General features: G+C 46.0%; 1 protein-coding gene across 1 annotated transcript in view; it reads right to left on the bottom strand.

The window, feature by feature from the left end:
* The window catches only part of LOC134911022 (phospholipase B1, membrane-associated-like), a 249,524-nt gene that overhangs the window by 125,935 nt on the left and 103,847 nt on the right, over window positions 1-19,742 (bottom strand). The window contains exons 30-36 of the mRNA XM_063919415.1: window positions 14,972-15,037; window positions 12,329-12,389; window positions 12,157-12,215; window positions 10,103-10,176; window positions 4,819-4,862; window positions 2,351-2,459; window positions 582-633 (exon numbers count right to left, since the gene is read on the bottom strand). Of these exons, the coding sequence (XP_063775485.1) occupies window positions 582-633; window positions 2,351-2,459; window positions 4,819-4,862; window positions 10,103-10,176; window positions 12,157-12,215; window positions 12,329-12,389; window positions 14,972-15,037 (465 nt within the window). The remainder of the gene's footprint in view (window positions 1-581; window positions 634-2,350; window positions 2,460-4,818; window positions 4,863-10,102; window positions 10,177-12,156; window positions 12,216-12,328; window positions 12,390-14,971; window positions 15,038-19,742) is intronic.

Below are 19,742 nucleotides of genomic sequence, written 5' to 3'. Positions count from 1 at the left end.
GTGATCTCCAAGCACCGCCCCCACTGCGTCACTGGCAACGTCACCAACCAGGCAATATGCCAGGTTGGTGACCGCAGTGGGAAAGGGGGCTGATGCGGGTCGCAGCCGGGTAGCACCCGTGTCAGGGTCCCGGCTGCGACCTGCGGTTTTAGTATAAAAGCAGTTTTAGATGCAGTAAGTGGCTATGATCATCAGCGCTGGTAGGTGGCAGGACTACTCTATCAGATCGGCACACACAAGGTCAGCCCCGCTTCCCTAAGGCAAGGAGCACCCTGCTCTCTGCAATGGGCCACTCATCTGACATTGCTCAAAATGGTCTGCAGGGGGCCAGGGGAAAACTCATTGCTAGTCTGGGCAGTAGTGGGCCCTTTAGTGCTCAGGGACCCTGGTGCAATGCACCTGCTGCACCAGTTCCACATTTGCATTGTTCTCCAAAACAAGACGCAACTTCACTCAACGGCCTGCGCCCTCCTCCACATTTTCATCACTCTCTTTAAACCCATGTGGCTGAAATCCAGATGCACGTACTCAAAATGCTCTCCATAAAAAACCTGCAGTGGAGAATTCTACACATGGCTCACCTGGTCTAGGCTCATCTGGTCAATCAGGGCTCTAACTTGGCTGGGCATATCACTGCAATACAAGACATGAGGTACAGCAGACCATTATCACTTTCAAGAACAAGTTACCGACACATAAATATTAGTTGTCTCGCAGTGAATGAGAGGACGGCCCTGTCTATAAAGATTAACAATTCTCCACTTTCTGTGTGGATCCACTAAACAAAAATGTATACAAAGATAACATCAGGCTTAAAGGACTAGTAAACTCCCTATACAACACTATATAAAAATATAATATGTACAATGCGCAGCATGTGACTCTTTGAGCTGACTCAGCCGCTATCTGTCCTATCTCTTTGCTAAAAGGTGAGATTTTAAAGCTGCGTACCTGGATCAAGCTTTACCACATCATGGGCCTGATTCATAGCAGTGACGGCATTGGCGTCGGTGAAACCCAGTGCGGCCAACAGACCCCCCCCCTTTCACGCCAAAGGCGCGTGTGGCAGTAAAAGGGGTGTCACCTCGGATAAAAGCGCGTGGCCATATTGGAGTCCCCCACTGCTGTCATGCAGGGGGCGTGGCCTATTGGTAAGCCCCACCCCCAGTTACATCACACAGGGGGCGTGTCCAACACCCTCAGATTGTTGCGCTGCAGATGGGGCGGATGTAACATGCGCAGAGAGAGTTAGATTTGGGTGGAGTGTGCTCAAAATGAAATCTAAATTGGTTATAGAAAGTAGTTTGCGCACTAAAGGCTAACAGTATCTAAATTGCAGTGTAAAAATAAAGCTGTCCAGTATTTGTGGGCTACATGCAAAAATAGTCTGTATTTACCCTGCACAGAAAAAATATAATCCACTCAAGGCTAAATCTCTCTGCACATGTTACATCTGCCCCACCTGCAGTGCAGCATGGTTTTGTCCAGTTTGTTTGCTTTTTTGCTTCACTTACAGACATGAGTAAGACCCAATGTTCTGTGGAATTGAGATGTTAGTGATTTACATATTAATTATCTAGATCACAGGTTCTCAAACTCGGTCCTCAGGACCCCACACAGTGCATGTTTTGCAGGTCTCCTCACAGAAACGCAAGTGAAATAATTAGCTCCACCTGTGGACCTTTTAAAATGAGTCTGAGTAATTAATACACCTGTGCACCTGCTGGGTGACCTGCAAAACATGCACTGTGTGGGGTCCTGAGGACCGAGTTTGAGAACCTGTGATCTAGATGAAACAAGTCACTGGTAAGTATTATACAAGTTGAATATTACAAAGGAGAATTAGGACTAGATTTTCCTAATCCGTGGTTTCTCAAAGCTGCCGATCCTCGTCAGCATCGATAAACTGAAGGGTAGTAAATCTAGTCAAAAGCATCCTCAGCAATATGTCATCAAGTCAGTGGCGTCACAAGCCGGGTGCGGCCCGCACCCGGGTGTGACGCCTGGAAGTGGTGACACCATTCTGTGGGCTCCTCTGCAGTGACAGGAGCCAGGTGATGCAGTGTGAAATTCTGCTACAGCACCCGGCTCCTGTCATAGCAGAGGAGCTGACAGCGCTGCAGACAGTCTCCAGGGGCAGCCCACTACAGCCCCTGCATCTCCGGAGACGCTGGGCACGCCCCCGGAGTGACGATCCATGAGGCCACACCCCCTTTCTTTGTGGAAATGCACCCTTTTGCCACGCGCACGCCTACGGTGCACTGGCTTATCAAGGGTCCGCACCGGGTGTCACGCCTCTGCATTAAGTAGTATATATCTAAAACTGATGGATAAAAAGGGGGAATCTTACAAAGCTTTGGCCCCAGGGACGGCTTCATTCAGGAAGGAGTTGTGACCAGCGCTATTTCCTATCTCCGTTGCGTAGCCAGTGACAAAAGGGTTGAACTCGAGAAGAATATCTTTAAAAATACAGAAGAACATTCAGTTGAGTGATCCTGAGGAGAAGATGATATGTTTATATTACTAGCAGAGTATTGCACAGGATAGGACACTGGGGTCTGTAAGATATTAGCCGGAGGCTGCGGGATCCCGTCCGCAGTCCTAATAGCAGAATTCAGTAGAATTTATATATTGAGCAGAAGACAATACACTTGGCCAGAGTGTGTAGGACAGGGATTCTTCTAACCCAAACTCGGCCCTCACGGCACCTAATAGTCCAGGTTTTAAATATATCCATGCTTAAGCACAGGTGACTTAATCAGTACCTCAGTCAGTTTGATTATACCATCTCTGCACAGGCATGGATAGCCTTAAATCCTGGACTGTTTGGATGCCTTGATGACTGCGTTTGGGAACCACTGGTGTAGAATGTTCAGTGTGTTGGGCAGTAGAACGGTGCCGGTGACGATTAGTACACACGTGGAACAGCTTAACCAGGTCTGAGGTGTATTTAGCCAGGTAGAGCAACGAGTACAGACGGAACCACGCTCATCTTGGCTTTTCTGCTGCACCTAGGCACACCAAGGTTTATTAGCATAAACCCTTCATCTGTTGTTCTCAGCTGCAATACAATACAGAGAGAACAATACAGCAGGGGATTAAGTCCGACTGTCCTGGCTCAATTAATCCTATTAAAGACCAAGATGAGGAGGCCTCCATCTGTAGCAAAGTGACACAGGAATAGACAGGTACAGATGGATCCACATTTATCTTGACCTTTAATAGGATTAACTGAGATTGGGCCGTCGGACTTAATCCCCTGCTGTAATGACTTAATCCTCTGCTGTATTGTTCTCTGTATTGTATTGCAGCTGAGAACAATAGATGAAGGGTTTATGTAAATAAAACATGGTGTGCCTAGGCGCAGAAAACTAGTCAAGATAACCGTGGACCCATCTGTATATACGGTACAGCCTGGAGTACAAGGGTATTGCTGGGTGTTGGCGTGTAATGGGCAGTAAGATGACATACATCCTAGTGGTTAGTGCTGCTGTTACCCCCTATGTAAGCAGTAATACAGGGCAACTGCAGTGCCCATAGGGCTCTGTATGGTTCTCTGTCTACGGGACTCTTAGAGGGCACTTATAATGTAGCTGGAGCACCAGGGATAAAAGACACACCCGCAGGGCACGTATGCACAGTAGCACATGCGGGAAGTCAGGACACCTTAGTAGTGATGGATCCTAGAGGTGGTGCAGTGTGGATAGAGGCACCGCTGAACGTTCCTCATCCAACATATATAACGTTTGTCATTCCACGCGTTTTCACAGCCATTTTATTTTGTCTACATCCTGGCTCTGGGCTGTCAATAATAAATGTTATTGACACTGATAAAAGAAAATGATTTGCTGTCCCACTACAGGATGTCTGCAGTAGTTTTGTTGTTTTATTGTTTTATTGTTATCGTACCTTGGTTTGCACAGTATTTTGTGAAAGGAGATTGTGCCCCTTCTGATAACAAATGAATGAGGCAATAATGTGTTACAACTTTTATTAAATATTTTCTTTTGTCTTTCTGTCTTAATTTTGTGTTTTTCACCTAGGACCATAACTAGAGTTACAAGTAGCGGTGCTGTCAACCAGGGAGCAGGGAACTGTGGGTGACACTGTTGCACAGCACCTGCATTTGGCACTGTAAGGATGCTCCGGGCAGTGCTCTATTTCGTGGCACTGGTGGCACCGCCCCCTAAGGTGTCCGGGGATGGAGCCAGCATAGGGCACCACAGAGCCCTGCTCCATCACTGATTTCACCAAGGCTTTTACATCATTCGTCCAGACTTATTTATGTTTGTGGCCCTTGGATATGACACAGATGAGCTATGCCCCATAACGTGGATACAGAATAGTATTGTAGCCAAAGCTCAAAAGAAAATAATTAACTCTGCAAAGATGAAATAATGTATTTAGTATATATTGCAGTATGGCTAATGACTCCAGTACACTAAAGTTGTTGGAAGGTAAACAAGCATTAAAATGAACAATAATTAGTACTTTTTCTGGCAGAGTGTTGGTGACACTTTTTATAACATTATCTAGCTGTAATCACGCCACTGAAAGAAACAGTCTATATACCCAGACACTTCTCTATATGTACATAGCTTAGATTCTCATACTGTACATTACACGCTACAGATTAAATGCCATATAAATATGATGAATCGCATTAAACAGCAATAGGGTTCTAGTACAGCAGTATTATTGCTCCGTCAGAATGGACAAAGCACTACAATAAAAATAGATTAAATGTCATCAATAGATCTCTACAGGGAGGCAATTAAAGGTCTTATTTTTTACTATTTTGCTTTAAACTCTACTTACTTGGCAACGTAGTCACTTGTTTCAGAGTAGAATCTCCACCAATGCTGGAATGCATATGAATAACAGGTGATTCTAATTACTATTTGCATCATTATTACTATATTAACATGATTATTCACACGTGACAACTTACACATTACACACTACATGTATTGCCTCTTATAAGCCTATAGAGCAGGGGTGGGGAACCTCCGGCCCGTGAGTCGTATAAGGCCCGCAACGCCGTCTTTTCCGGCCCACTGCTGTCTGTGTGTCATCGAGACACGCCGCCCCTCAGTCTAGAGGCAGCGTGTCTCAGCTGTCAGGGCTGGGAGGAGAGCGCAGCTATGTCTGGCGGCAGCGGCGGGTAGGATCTTAAACCAGCCGTCGGTTCATGAGCCAATCAGAGCTTGAGGACTGGCAGCCAATCAGGAGCCGATGCTGCCGGTACATGAGCTATGATTGGCACTGTGGGGCATTTGTGTATCTGCAACTGTGGGGGAATTTGTGTATCTGGCACTGTAGGGGAATTTGTGTATCTGGCACTGTGGGGGAATATGTGTATCTGGCACTGTAGGGGAATTTGTGTATCTGGCACTGTGGGGCATTTGTGTATCTGGCACTGTGGGGACATTTGTGTATCTGGCACTGTGGGGGCATTTGTGTATCTTGCACTGTGGGCGAATTTGTGTATCTGGCACTATTGGGGCATTTGTGTATCTGGCACTGTGGGGGCATTTGTGTATCTGGCACTGTGGGGCATTTGTGTATCTGGCACTGCACTGCCATATGTGTATCTGGCACTGCACTAATGGGGGCATATGTGTATCACGTTCCATTTTACTTGGACACACCCACTAAGGGGCATAACTACTGGGGGGCATGGTAATTTATAAGTTGATCATTTTTGTATGGCCCCCAAATGATTTTATAAATATCCAAAATGGCCCTTGGTTCCCCACTCCTGCTATAGAGTGTAAGCTTGCGAGCAGGGCCTTCCGACCTCTGTGACTGTCTGTTATTACCCAGTTTTGTTTTTTTCACTGTTGTTCCCAATGATTTTGTTTTATGTTATCACTGTTCATTTTCAGAAATGGTGCATTTAGTCAATGTTATTATTTGAGTATAATAATTAATTATACACGTGGGGCCGGATGTAATGAAGTCAGAGTTCATCCGAAGTACGGAATGCGGGCCAAACTCGGACTGTTTTTTTAAAGCGGCAAGCATTGACAACGCATTGTTGTAAATGACTGCCCCTTTAAAAAAGTACGAGTTCAGCCGGAATCCCGGACTCCATGACATCCAGCCCGCTATGTCAGCTTTTCAATTAAGTTACGCAAATAAGCGGGTAAATTCAATAATATGATTGATACTCGAATTGAGTATACAGTATCTCGAGCATCCTTATTACGCTGTTATTCGGTTTTGTTTAGTCCATTGGTTCTTCTGATTCCACTTCCACTGGGATTTCCTTTATACTAGAACACCAACTTGCTTTCTGTTCCTGAAATTTTGCTTGTAACCTTGATCTTGACAAAACGATGGAATGGGATTCATTATTAAAGAATCTTCCTCTCCGGCTGGGGCAGGTCTTTTTTTACTTTTGCTAAAAAGGAGTATGGTCCCAGGCCCTCATTCCGAGTTGATCGGTCGGTATTTTTCATCGCATCGCAATGAAAATCCGCTTAGTACGCATGCGCAATATTCGCACTGCGACTGCGCCAAGTAATTTAACAATGAAGATAGTATTTTTACTCACGGCTTTTTCATCGCTCCGGCGATCGTAATGTGATTGATTGGAAATGGGTGTTACTGGGCGGAAACACAGCGTTTTATGGGCGTGTGGATGAAAACGCTACCGTTTCCGGAAAAAACGCAGGAGTGGCTGGAGAAACGGAGGAGTGGCTGGGCGAACGCTGGGTGTGTTTGTGACGTCAAACCAGGAACGACAAGCACTGAACTGATCGCACAGGCAGAGTAAGGTTGAAGTTACTCAGAAACTGCAAAGTAGTTTGTAATCGCAATATTGCGAATACATCGGTCGCAATTTTAAGAAGCTAAGATACACTCCCAGTAGGCGTAGGCTTAGCGTGTGTAACTCTGCTAAATTCGCCTTGCGACCGTTCAACTCGGAATGAGGGCCCCAGTGTATACGTTTTAATATTCCACCCAATTTCTCTATGACTTACCGCCCTCGGTCGTATGGAAAGACAAAGTAAACCAGGATATGGGCACCTTCCTAAGGACACATTGGAGATTTATCAAAGCTTGCAAAAGTGGAGAGAGATAAAGTAACAGCCAATCAGTTCCTCTCATTTCCATACACAGCCTGTAACATGGCAGTTAGAAGCTGATTGGTTGACACTCTCTCTCTCTCTCAAAGCTTATATAAATCTCCCTTTATATCTTGTCTAGCCAAGATCATTGGGTGGACTTGATGCCTTGTACACAATTCAAACCCAATAAGCATTTTCATTAAATACGTATTTACTCTCCCATCTTATTTCCATACGGATGTCATCCTCGTCTTACTAAACTTGCTTATTTGCAAGATCTTTGACACCTTGACCTTACTTAAGAGTTTGAAGAATTTATTTATAAGTTATTTATTGAGGACAAGAAAAGACGACTAATCCCTAAAGTGCAACCAGGAGATTTCGTGTGGTTATCCATTAAAAATTTAGAACTTTGTATTTTCAACAAGGGATTCAAATCTTGCTATATTGGTCTTTTAAAACTTCTACAAGATATTAAACTTAGTAGCCGCTTTAGATGTTCCCAATGTTTTCATGTATCCCTTCTAAAACTTCTTGATGAATCTGAAGTAAACCAAATTTTGTACTCCACATTTTCAGGCTCATAGTCCAGTTCCTTGTGCATTGGGAGGGACATGGTCCAGAAGAATGTTATTGAGAGAAAACTATTGACATTAATGTTTCCTGACTTCTCAAACATTTCCATAAGAAATTTCCTTTGAAAACCTTTGTTAGGTGGAGTCCACCCTTAAGAGGTGGGGTACTATCTCATGTCAGAGCCGGGTTCCCAATCTCATTTACCATGTCTGGTGTGCTACTTAGCTGGTTGTTCCCACCATCTGCTTGTAGTCGTGCACCAGAACCCAGGGCATCGGGAAGGTGTGCCCCTCTTCTGTGGGGTACCTTTGTTGGGCATCCTGCTATTCTCCTTCTAGTGGTGGAAGAGTAGACCTGCGCATCACCTTACAGAGAAGCCTAAAATTCCTTTGTGGTGAAGACCGCTGATTCTTTATATTTAAATATACTATGGTTGACAGATGACCACACACATAGCAGTCTTATGGCAACCAGTTGTTCAGACATTTAATTTTCTCACTCCCATGGCTCATTTTTGAGCACACTATAATTCTAAACATAATAAGAGGTGCTACCATGCTGAAACTTGGAGTGCCACTCAGAAAAAAAAGAGAAAATACAGGTGCACACTCTAAACCAGAGGTTCTCAAACGCGGTCCTCAAGGCAACCCAATGTTCCCGATTTTTAGATTGTAAGCCCCATCTGGGCAGGGTCTGATGTACTAAATATTCTCTGTGAAGCGCTGTGGAATTTGTGGGCGCTATATTACTGTTAAAAAATAATCCATTAAAAAAATGAGGATGGCACAGTGGCTAGCATTGTTGCCTTTTAGCACAGGGGTCTTGAGTTGGATTCCCAACCAGGGTCCTATCTGTGCAGAGATTGTATGTCCTCCTTGTATATGTGTGGGTTTCCTCCCATAATCCGAAAACATACTGGAAGGTTAATTTACAACTGAGCAAAAAATGTAAGCTAGTGTGTTAGGGAATTCAGACTGCACATTCCAGTGGAGCAGGGACTGATGTGAGCGACAAATATTTCTCTGTATTCACACTGTGGAGGCTGCTTTGCTGCTATTTATCAGAAAGAACAGGATGCTGATTCTGAGTCGGACCATCCATGTCTGTGTTTCCATCTTTTGCCGTTCACACACACCCAGTGTCGGACTGGGGCATGAAGGGCCCACCGGGGGGATGCAGTGACAGCGGCCCATACTTAAGGGTGTGGTCAGCCTACAAAGGGGGTGTGGCTAGAATCCACAGAGGCTTGAAATACACAATAGTCTAGTGCATTGTAATGCAACATATCTACCATGTATAATACAAGTGCACAGTCTGGAACCTGGAGTGGGCACTCAGGCAGTGGGGCCTACCGGTGGTTTTCCTGGTACCCCTGTGGGCCAGTCCGACCCTGCACACACCGTTCTGCGACTTTATGCAAATACTACTACAAAGCCCTTCCCTGGCTTGGTGTACATCTGTGCATCTATTGGCGAACGTGCAAGGACTGGGGCGTCCATTGTCAGCATCTGTGCATGCACGCAGTGATACTGATCGGTGTGCGTTTAGTTGCATCACCAGTCGCACCATTGAAACTTGCGCGGTCCCCAAGGCAGGCGCAGTTTCTCCATCTTAGTATGGCCTCCGATGTGAGCGGGACAGCATCTCACTTTGAGCCTCATACCCATGTGACCATGTGCGTCTACTAAGCCACCTCCCTGTCACCACCCAGGAACGCCTAATATTTTCAAGTTATTTCGGAGACTGTGCATCTCCTGTGCTCCTCAATCGCAACTCTGACACTTTGACAGTTAACTATCAACTGTAAAGACATCAGACGTGCACTATTGCTTCAATTAATTAATTGTGGGTAGTTAACCAACAGCTACATTGAAAGGTGCACGCTCACGTCACAGACTGTACACTCACCCCTGGTAAAAGAGAGGCTGCGTCTATGTAGGTGGGTGCTTGTGCTTATATAATTTGTTCTATATATTTATTAAGGCACCAGAAACATTAAACGTCCATGCTTCTTTATATCACCAACACAGTGAATATATTCACTAACCTATGTAAATGCTTACCCTCTGATATATGCCACATCTAACATCATAAATGCCCTTAATAAATGGTAGATGCTAGAATCAAGTTGGAGAAAGGACCTCTGATATCAGGGGGAGGAGCCATGACACCAGGGGGAGGAGCTAGTCCAGCGGGATAGTTCTTCTACTATCCACACCACTAACTACTCCCCTTAGTAACCCGGTGCCTGTTCGGGTATGGATCCTCCTCCTGGTGACGTGGGTCCTCCCCCTGGTGACGTCAGAGGTCCTTTCTCCAACTTGGTTTTAGGCATAACCCTCAATAAATCTTTGTCTGTATTTTTGTCTTTGCTAATAAAGCTAATTTTGATCTGAGTTATGTAGATTTGTCAGCTGAGATAACGTTGTGTTTTGTGTGAGTGATTTTACCTCCAGGATAATCCGCGGTATTGTCTGAGCACATCTAACACATCTCCCGGAGCGGAACCAATTCCATTCCCGGCCTGCAATGTAGTAACCGAAACAGTACATTATATCATTACATTTTACATTAGCTGTGACATTTAGCTGTTGGTTTTCAGCACTGATAACATTCTCTGACCACTTGCTAACAATGTCTATTGAATTTGGCTGCACAGTAGGGTGCTTTACTAGCCCATCCGCATCCAGCAAGTGACCCACAACCCCTTAAAAGTCTGCAGCTCACACAGATAGGTACATTACATCGCAAAAGAGGAAGAAAATTAAATTTTTTCCATTTTTAATGTCTTTCTATGCATGTAACTCAAGGGATGATTCAGATCTGATAAAACGCACAGCGGGCGATCAGGTATTGACTGCTCATACGTATGCACCGCAATGCGCATACACCGCAATGCGCATACACCGCAATGCGCATGCACGTTGGACAACAACAAAGGGCATCGCCGGTCAGCGGCGGGATCGTGGCAAAAATCCAATCACAAAGGCGATCGCAAGGTGATTGACAGGCAGAGGCCGTTTGTGGGCGGTAACTGACCGTTTACTGGGAGTGTCCGGAAAAACATAGGCGTGCCCAAGCGTTTTCAGGGAGGGTGTCTGACGTCAGCTCCGGCCCCGATCAGCCTGATGTGATCGCACTGGAGGACTAAGTCCTGGGCTGCGCACAGACTGCACACAGTGGCAGCTCGGCGTACACATGGGATCGCACACTTGCACGGCGAATTTACACTCTCCCTGGAGGCGGCGACTATCTGAACGCAGGACAGCAAAGTTTGCAGCCCAGCGATCAGATCTGAATCCTCCTCTCAGTCTTTGATATTTAACATGCGTAAACCTTTCATTGCAGGTGACTTAGAAAAAGAAACAGTACACAACAGTACTGAACAGTAGACTAAAAAATAGTACATGTTTCTCTCAGTCACATCCAGATTGGTCAGCTGCAACAATTGTTCTGGAGGTGAAATAAAACATAAATGGGAATTGAGTGACCCTCTGCGGGGCAGGGGGCTGCCTTACTCCAGGTGTGGTATGGAAGGTAGATAGTAACTAGGTCGACCACTGTTGGTCGACAGTAAGTAGGTCAACAGGGTCTCTAGATCGACAGGGTCTTTAGATCGACAGCGTCTAGGTTGACATGAGTTTTGAATGTTTTTTGATGTCGTTTTCTTCGTAGAGTGATCGGGAACCCCAATTAGTGCACCGCTTCGCTCGCCATGCTTCGGGCAAGGTGCCTCACTCCAGGTTACCGTTCCAATTGTAGTCCACGTGGATCGTTAAGTATGAAAAAGTTAAAAAATAAGAAAAAAATTGTGAAAAACTCATGTCGACCTTTTGACCTGTCAACCTAGAACATGTCGACCTAGAGACCCTGTCGACCTAGTTACTGTCGACCAATAGTGGTCGACCTAGACACTGTCGACCTAGAGACCAGATCCCCTTACTCCTGTCTATTAGATTATGTTTCAGTGTTTTCAGTTTCCACTTACAAACCCGCGCTGCTGCTTTATTCACACAAGTGGACCTAATGATTTGGGGGTGAAAGAAAGGACGGCCAACGGCCATCGATGCTGAGCAACATCGTCGGTTTGCCACCAATGGTCGATGGTTTTGCTACCAATGGTGGAGATCTGATGGTTCTCTGCGAATGATGGCAGAAATGCTGCATTAGTTTATTCCTCTAGGAGCAGGGTGCCCATTGTGCTCCCTTCCCTGACCAACTGCAGGGATGCTCATCAATAGCTCAGACCATCAATGGTTGATGGTGAAGTCTTCGATGGCCACTCTTAGGTGCAGGTACACTTCCCCGCATGTGGAATCACTCTATAAAAGGAGCAGCATGTTTGCATTTTTGCACAGTGCTACAGTAAATGAGCCTTTGTGCAGAAAACATTTTCGGAGACGAGTAACATTATTATTTCACTTAATTAGAGAATTTGCCTTTGTGTGTTAGTATGACAGGCTACTAAAAATCATGCTACCTAGACTGCGCTAAAAAGACTTACGGTCAGTGAGTCGCCAACAGCTGCCACGACAGTAATGTCCCCCGGTCTCAGTGCATGCACTACAATAAAATATGAAAGGAATATTAGTAGGCATTAAAGTGAAACAACAGAGGAAGTGGAACATATTCCCTACAAGAAAGCATTTACAAATAAGTGTGTGTTTGTGCCTTACCGGACGTGGGTTTCACGGGCGATGGAGAGCGGTCTGCACACTCAAGTTTGGTCCCATGCACCTATATGGGGAAAAAAAGGATATATATATATTTACGTTAAATAATTTTAAAATACTCTCACTGCAGTCCAGGCTCTTCCCCCTCTATATTGCCCAGTTGGGAGTCAATTATATTTCTCAGCGACAGTACAGAAGACAAACCAAGAAATAAATAGAGAGAGGAAGAGAAGGAGAACAAACAATAGTACATTGTCCTCGATAACAGACAATTTAAGGGTCCATACATACACACTAGACGAGAAAATGAAAGATCTTGCTCAGAAGGGCCGATCTGAGCGAGCTCTTTTACAATCTCGTCCAGTGTGTACACTAATGTCGTTAACTATGCGCGCTCCCGTGCATCGTTAACGACCCCTTATCTCGTCTGAACATGTACAGATGAGGGAGGTCCTCGTTAACGACAGCTATGCTGCAGATGCAGCATAGCCATCATTCCCACTTGCACCCTCCGTTGTTGCTCCCTTCCCCGCCGCCAATATCAGCGTCGGTGGGGATCGCCTAGTGTGTACTGGGCTCAAGCCAAACAAAGGATGCATCAGAGCATAAATTAGGAAAGAGACCAGTGTCCCCAGCAAACCTTGAGTAAAGGATTAGATCCTGCCTATGGGAGAGAATGCTCTGAAGTTGCGATGCACAAATCCTTTCTCCAAAAACAAGAATCTTTGGACATAAAACTGTGGAACTTCAAAACCTGGATAAGAGACCAGGTGGGTGATTCTGTAAGGATTGCGGGTACTGTGATCGCGGCACAGGTATGCGAATGGGGAGGGATGGGGGCAGGGGCGAGCAACTTTGCATTTGCAATCCTTAATGAATCAGGCCCACGCGCTCACCTGGCACAACTGCTTCACGAAAAGGACAGTCGCACCGATAAGAGGCCCTCTAGTGGAATATGCTCTCAAATTGCAGCAGCAGGATATGCCTGCAAAATGACAGCGGCAATCCATCTAACAATGATCTGCTTTGCTACAGGTCATCCTTTCCTTTGTGAATCGTAGAGGACATCTGTCTCTTGAGCATTCGTCATCCTATTAATGATTGTTCCTTACATAACACAGGAATGTCTATCTCTGGATTTAGGTGGAATTACAATGAAACGTCTGACTTACTTCATACGCCACCCTATCTACATTAAGAAGACCATGAGGGCTATATTGTGTGGAGGCTGGCCAAGCAGCTCTGCTTGCTAGAAGGTATGCACCCTGGAACTCACTGCGGAGTCACAGCACTTATATTTACATGAATGCAGGGGTTACGCTGCTATTGCTACTATTTATTTAGTTACAAATCCAGAAAGCCAATTCAGTCACTTTGTTGCTTTATTGTTTATGCTTGTATCTATTTTTTATTCTACCATAGGAATAAGCAATTTTTACTGTTTATACATGTAATAAATACCATTTAAATATATCCACCGGCATTTTCATATTTTTATATTTAATATTATAATGCCTTATTGTTGACTCTATAGCGCGGCCCCTTCTTTCTTCGCAGGGGGTTACGCACCTACAACACACACGAGTTGCACAATTTTTTTTTTTTTTTCACTTTTCACCAAAAACTTTCGCAGGCAACACCAAAAAAGGGTTAATGCTGCCCTGTTTTAGGAGCTCTGGGCTGCAATGTATACTAAGCAGTGACAAAAATCATCAGTGTGCACCAAAGGTTAATGCTCCCCTATATGGAGCTCTGGACTGCAATGTAATGGATATACGTGCTATGCACCAAGGTTTAATGCTCAGCAGCACCAGTGTAACACACTTAAACAATAGATGTAATTTCCTGCATTATAAAAAAACGAAATGCCTATCCTGTATATAGCTTGAGCCTTGGCAAATATTAACACTATAGTCTGAGGGGACAGATATGTCAGCTATATAGGTCAGCACTGTCAACTATATAGGTCAGCATTGCAGCAGTAATCATTTTCACCAGCACACAGCTCAGTGGTGGTCCTGTATGAAATGGCACACGAATCACCACGGGAGGGACTTATATTGAATCCAAAACCTGCCAGAATCCTATGCCGGGAAGATGGCGTTTTGCCTCGATTTGGAATATGAGCAAGGCGGGAAACCCCAAACCTGCACTCAGATTCCTCGGATTGCTGAAGCTCAGATGGGCTTTCTGGAAACTTTGTATTTTTCCTTATTTTATTGACCTACCCTATCGGAGAGGGATGAGGTGACCCCAAAATCATGGCCATACCAGGCTACAAGATTTCTGTTGGAGGACCTGATCAGCAGATCTCACAGATAGCCTAGTAACAGTAAATAACTCCCAAAGCTGGGTGGGCTGTGACATACTGTAAATGTGGCTCGCAGTGGATATTTTGTTTAGATAAATACCATTTTTGGAGTATGTTGTGGAGGCACCTGCTATATGGCATACGTCAGTGGAAAGTCCCCAACTCACCACATATTGGAATCTGAGGACAGTGGGGCAGCCCTCAAAAATTGGGACTGGCCAGCCAAAAGCATGAGCGTTGGGAGGTATGGTCAATCTGAAGTTCTGCATCCACCTGGTCTCAAGCAGAGAGATTGCACCAGATTATAGTACATATAGTAAAAAGTATATACTTACAGGATCTGGAGTAATGGTTGGGTAAACATAGTTGCTGTTCTTCATAGTCTTCAGATAAGGGTCATCCTGCAAAAAAAAAAAAAAAAAAAAATGTAACCAGTTATGCAGCATTATGGAAATTAGGGTTCTATGGGCCTAACTCAGGTCAGATTGCTTCTGCGATCCAACAGTTTCCTGATAGTCAGGAAACTGCACATGTCACAATGTTCATCCCAGACTGCAATGCAATCACAGTATTGCTATCGCAAATCCATCCTACATCATCTCTGATAACAGCCAGACAGCACATGCTCATCCTACATCATCTCTGGTAACAGCCAGGCAGTACATGCTCATCCCACATCATCTCTGATAACAGCCAGGCAGCACATGCTCATCCCACATCATCTCTGATAACAGCCATACAGCCCATTCTCATCCTACATCATCTCTGATAACAGCCAAGTAGCACATGCTCATCCTACATCATCTCTGATACCAGCCAGGCAACACATGCTCATCCTACATCATCTCTGATTACAGCCAGGCAGCACATTCTCATCCTACATCATCTCTGATAACAGCCAGGCAGCCCATGCTCATCCCACATCATCTCTGATAACAGCCAGGCAGCACATGCTCATCCTACATCATCTCTGATAACAGCCATGCAGCCCATGCTCATACTACATCATCTCTGATAACAGCCAGGCAGCCCATGCTCATCCCACATCATCTCTGATAACAGCCAGGCAGCCCATGCTCATCCCACATCATCTCTGATAACAGCCAGGCAACCAATGCTCATCCTACATCATCTCTGCTAACAGCCAGGCAGCACATGCTCATCCTACATCATCTCTGATAACAGGCAGGCAGCACATGCTCATCCTACATCATCTCTGATAACAGCCAGGCAGCACATGCTCATCCTACATCATCTCTGATAACAGCCATGCAGCACATGCTCATCCTACATCATCTCTGATACCAGCCAGGCAACACATGCTCATCCTACATCATCTCTGATAACAGCCAGGCAGCACATGCTCATCCCACATCATCTCTGATAACAGCCAGGGAGCACATGCTCATCCCATATCATCTCTGCTAACAGCCAGGCAGCACATGCTCATCCTACATCATCTCTGCTAACAGCCAGGCAGCACATGCTCATCCCACATCATCTCTGATAACAGCCAGGCAGCACATGCTCATCCTACATCATCTCTGATAACAGCCATGCAGCACATGCTCATCCCACATCATCTCTGATAACAGCCAGGCAGCACATGCTCATCCCACATCATCTCTGATAACAGCCAGGCAGCACATGCTCATCCTACATCATCTCTGCTAACAGCCAGGCAGCACATGCTCATCCTACATCATCTCTGATAACAGCCAGGCAGCACATGCTCATCCCACATCATCTCTGATAACAGCCAGGCAGCACATGCTCATCCCACATCATCTCTGATAACAGCCAGGCAGCACATGCTCATCCCACTTCATCTCTGATAACAGCCAGACAGCACATGCTCATCCCACATCATCTCTGGTAACAGCCACGCAGCACATGCTCATCCCACATCATCTCTGATAACAGCCAGGCAGCACATGCTCATCTTACATCATCTCTGATAACAGCCAGGCAGCACATGCTCATCCCACATCATCTCTGATAACAGCCAGGCAGCACATGCTCATCTTACATCATCTCTGATAACAGCCAGGCAGCACATGCTCATCCTACATCATCTCTGCTAACAGCCAGGCAGCACATGCTCATCCTACATCATCTCTGATAACAGCCAGGCAGCACATGCTCATCCTACATCATCTCTGATAACAGCCAGGCAGCACATGCTCATCCCACATCATCTCTGATAACAGGCAGGCAGCACATGCTCATCCTACATAATCTCTGATAACAGCCATGCAGCACATGCTCATCCTACATCATCTCTGATAACAGGCAGGCAGCACATGCTCATTCTACATCATCTCTGATAACAGCCAGACAGCACATGCTCATCCCACATCATCTCTTGTAACAGCCAGGCAGCACATGCTCATCCCACATCATCTCTGATAACAGGCAGGCAGCACATGCTCATCCTACATCATCTCTGGTAACAGCCAGGCAGCACATGCTCATCCCACATCATCTCTGATAACAGCCATGCAGCACATGCTCATCCTACATCATCTCTGATAACAGGCAGGCAGCACATGCTCATTCTACATCATCTCTGATAACAGCCAGACAGCACATGCTCATCCCACATCATCTCTTGTAACAGCCATGCAGCACATGCTCATCCCACATCATCTCTGATAACAGGCAAGCAGCACATGCTCATCCTACATCATCTCTGGTAACAGCCAGGCAGCACATGCTCATCCCACATCATCTCTGATAACAGCCAGGCAGCACATGCTCATCCTACATAATCTCTGGTAACAGCCAGGCAGCACATGCTCATCACACATCATCTCTGATAACAGGCATGCAGCACATGCTCATCCCACATAATCTCTGATAACAGCCAGGCAGCACATGCTCATCCTACATAATCGCTGGTAACAGGCAGGCAGCTGCTCATCCCACATTATCTCTGATAACAGCCAGGCAGCACATGCTCATCCCACATCATCTCTGATAACAGGCAGGCAGCACATGCTCATCCCACATCATATCTGATAACAGCCAGGCAGCACATGCTCATCCTACATCATCTCTGATAACAGGCAGGCAGCCCATGCTCATTCTACATCATCTCTGATAACAGCCAGACAGCACATGCTCATCCCACATCATCTCTGGTAACAGCCAGGCAGCACATGCTCATCCCACATCATCTCTGATAACAGCCAGGCAGCACATGCTCATCTTACATCATCTCTGATAACAGCCAGGTAGCACATGCTCATCCCACATCATCTCTGATAACAGCCAGGCAGCACATGCTCATCCCACATCATCTCTGATAACAGCCAGGCAGCACATGCTCATCCCACATCATCTCTGATAACAGCCAGGCAACACATGCTCATCCTACATCATCTCTGATAACAGGCAGGCAGCACATGCTCATCCCACATCATCTCTGATAACAGGCAGGCAGCACATGCTCATCCTACATCATCTCTGATAACAGCCAGGCAACACATGCTCATCCTACATCATCTCTGATAACAGCCAGGCAACACATGCTCATCCTACATCATCTATGATAACAGCCAGGCAACACATGCTCATCCTACATCATCTCTGATAACAGGCAGGCAGCACATGCTCATCCTACATCATCTCTGATAACAGCCAGGCAGCACATGCTCATCCCACATCATCTCTGATAACAGGCAGGCAACACATGCTCATCCTACATCATCTCTGATAACAGGCAGGCAGCACATGCTCATCCCACATCATCTCTGATAACAGCCAGGCAGCACATGCTCATCCCACATCATCTCTGATAACAGCCAGGCAGCACATGCTCATCCTACATCATCTCTGATAACAGCCAGGCAACACATGCTCATCCTACATCATCTCTGATAACAGGCAGGCAGCACATGCTCATCCCACATCATCTCTGATAACAGGCAGGCAGCACATGCTCATCCCACATCATCTCTGATAACAGCCAGACAGCACATGCTCATCCCACATCATCTCTGATAACAGCCATGCAGCCCATGCTCATCCTACTTCATCTCTGATAACAGCCAGGCAGCACATGCTCATCCCACATCATCTCTGGTAACAGGCAGGCAGCACATGCTCATCCCACATCATCTCTGATAACAGCCAGACAGCACATGCTCATCCCACATCATCTCTGATAACAGCCAGACAGCACATGCTCATCCCACATCATCTCTGGTAACAGCCAGGCAGCACATGCCCATCCTACATCATCTCTGATAACAGCCAGGCAGCACATGCTCATCCCACATCATCTCTGATAACAGGCAGGCAGCACATGCAGCACATGCTCATCCCAGATCATCTCTGATAACAGGCAGGCAGCACATGCTCATCCCACATCATCTCTGATAATAGCCAGGCAGCACATGCTCATCCCACATCATCTCTGATAACAGCCAGGCAGCACATGCTCATCCTACATCATCTCTGATAACAGCCAGGCAGCACATGCTCATCCCACATCATCTCTGATAACAGGCAGGCAGCACATGCTCATCACACATCATCTCTGATAACAGGCAGGCAGCACATGCTCATTCTACATCATCTCTGATAACAGCCAGACAGCACATGCTCATCCCACATCATCTCTGATAACAGCCAGGCAGCACATGCTCTTCCTACATCATCTCTGATAATAGCCAGGCAGCATATGCTCATCCCACATCATCTCTGATAATAGCCAGGCAGCACATGCTCATCCCACATCATCTCTGATAACAGCCAGGCAGCACATGCTTATCCTACATCATCTCTGATAACAGCCAGGCAGCGCATGCTCATCCCACATCATCTCTGATAACAGCCAGGTAGCACATGCTCATCCTACATCATCTCTGATAACAGGCAGGCAGCACATGCTCATCCCACATCATCTCTGATAACAGCCAGGCAGCACATGCTCATCCTACATCATCTCTGATAACAGGCAGGCAGCACATGCTCATCCAACATCATCTCTGATAACAGCCAGACAGCACATGCTCATCCCACATCATCTCTTGTAACAGCCAGGCAGCACATGCTCATCCCACATCATCTCTGATAACAGGCAGGCAGCACATGCTCATC

Source organism: Pseudophryne corroboree, chromosome 4, assembly GCF_028390025.1.
Source record: "Pseudophryne corroboree isolate aPseCor3 chromosome 4, aPseCor3.hap2, whole genome shotgun sequence".
Classification (NCBI taxonomy): domain Eukaryota; kingdom Metazoa; phylum Chordata; class Amphibia; order Anura; family Myobatrachidae; genus Pseudophryne; species Pseudophryne corroboree.
This window is presented reverse-complemented; position numbering and strand designations above follow the sequence as displayed.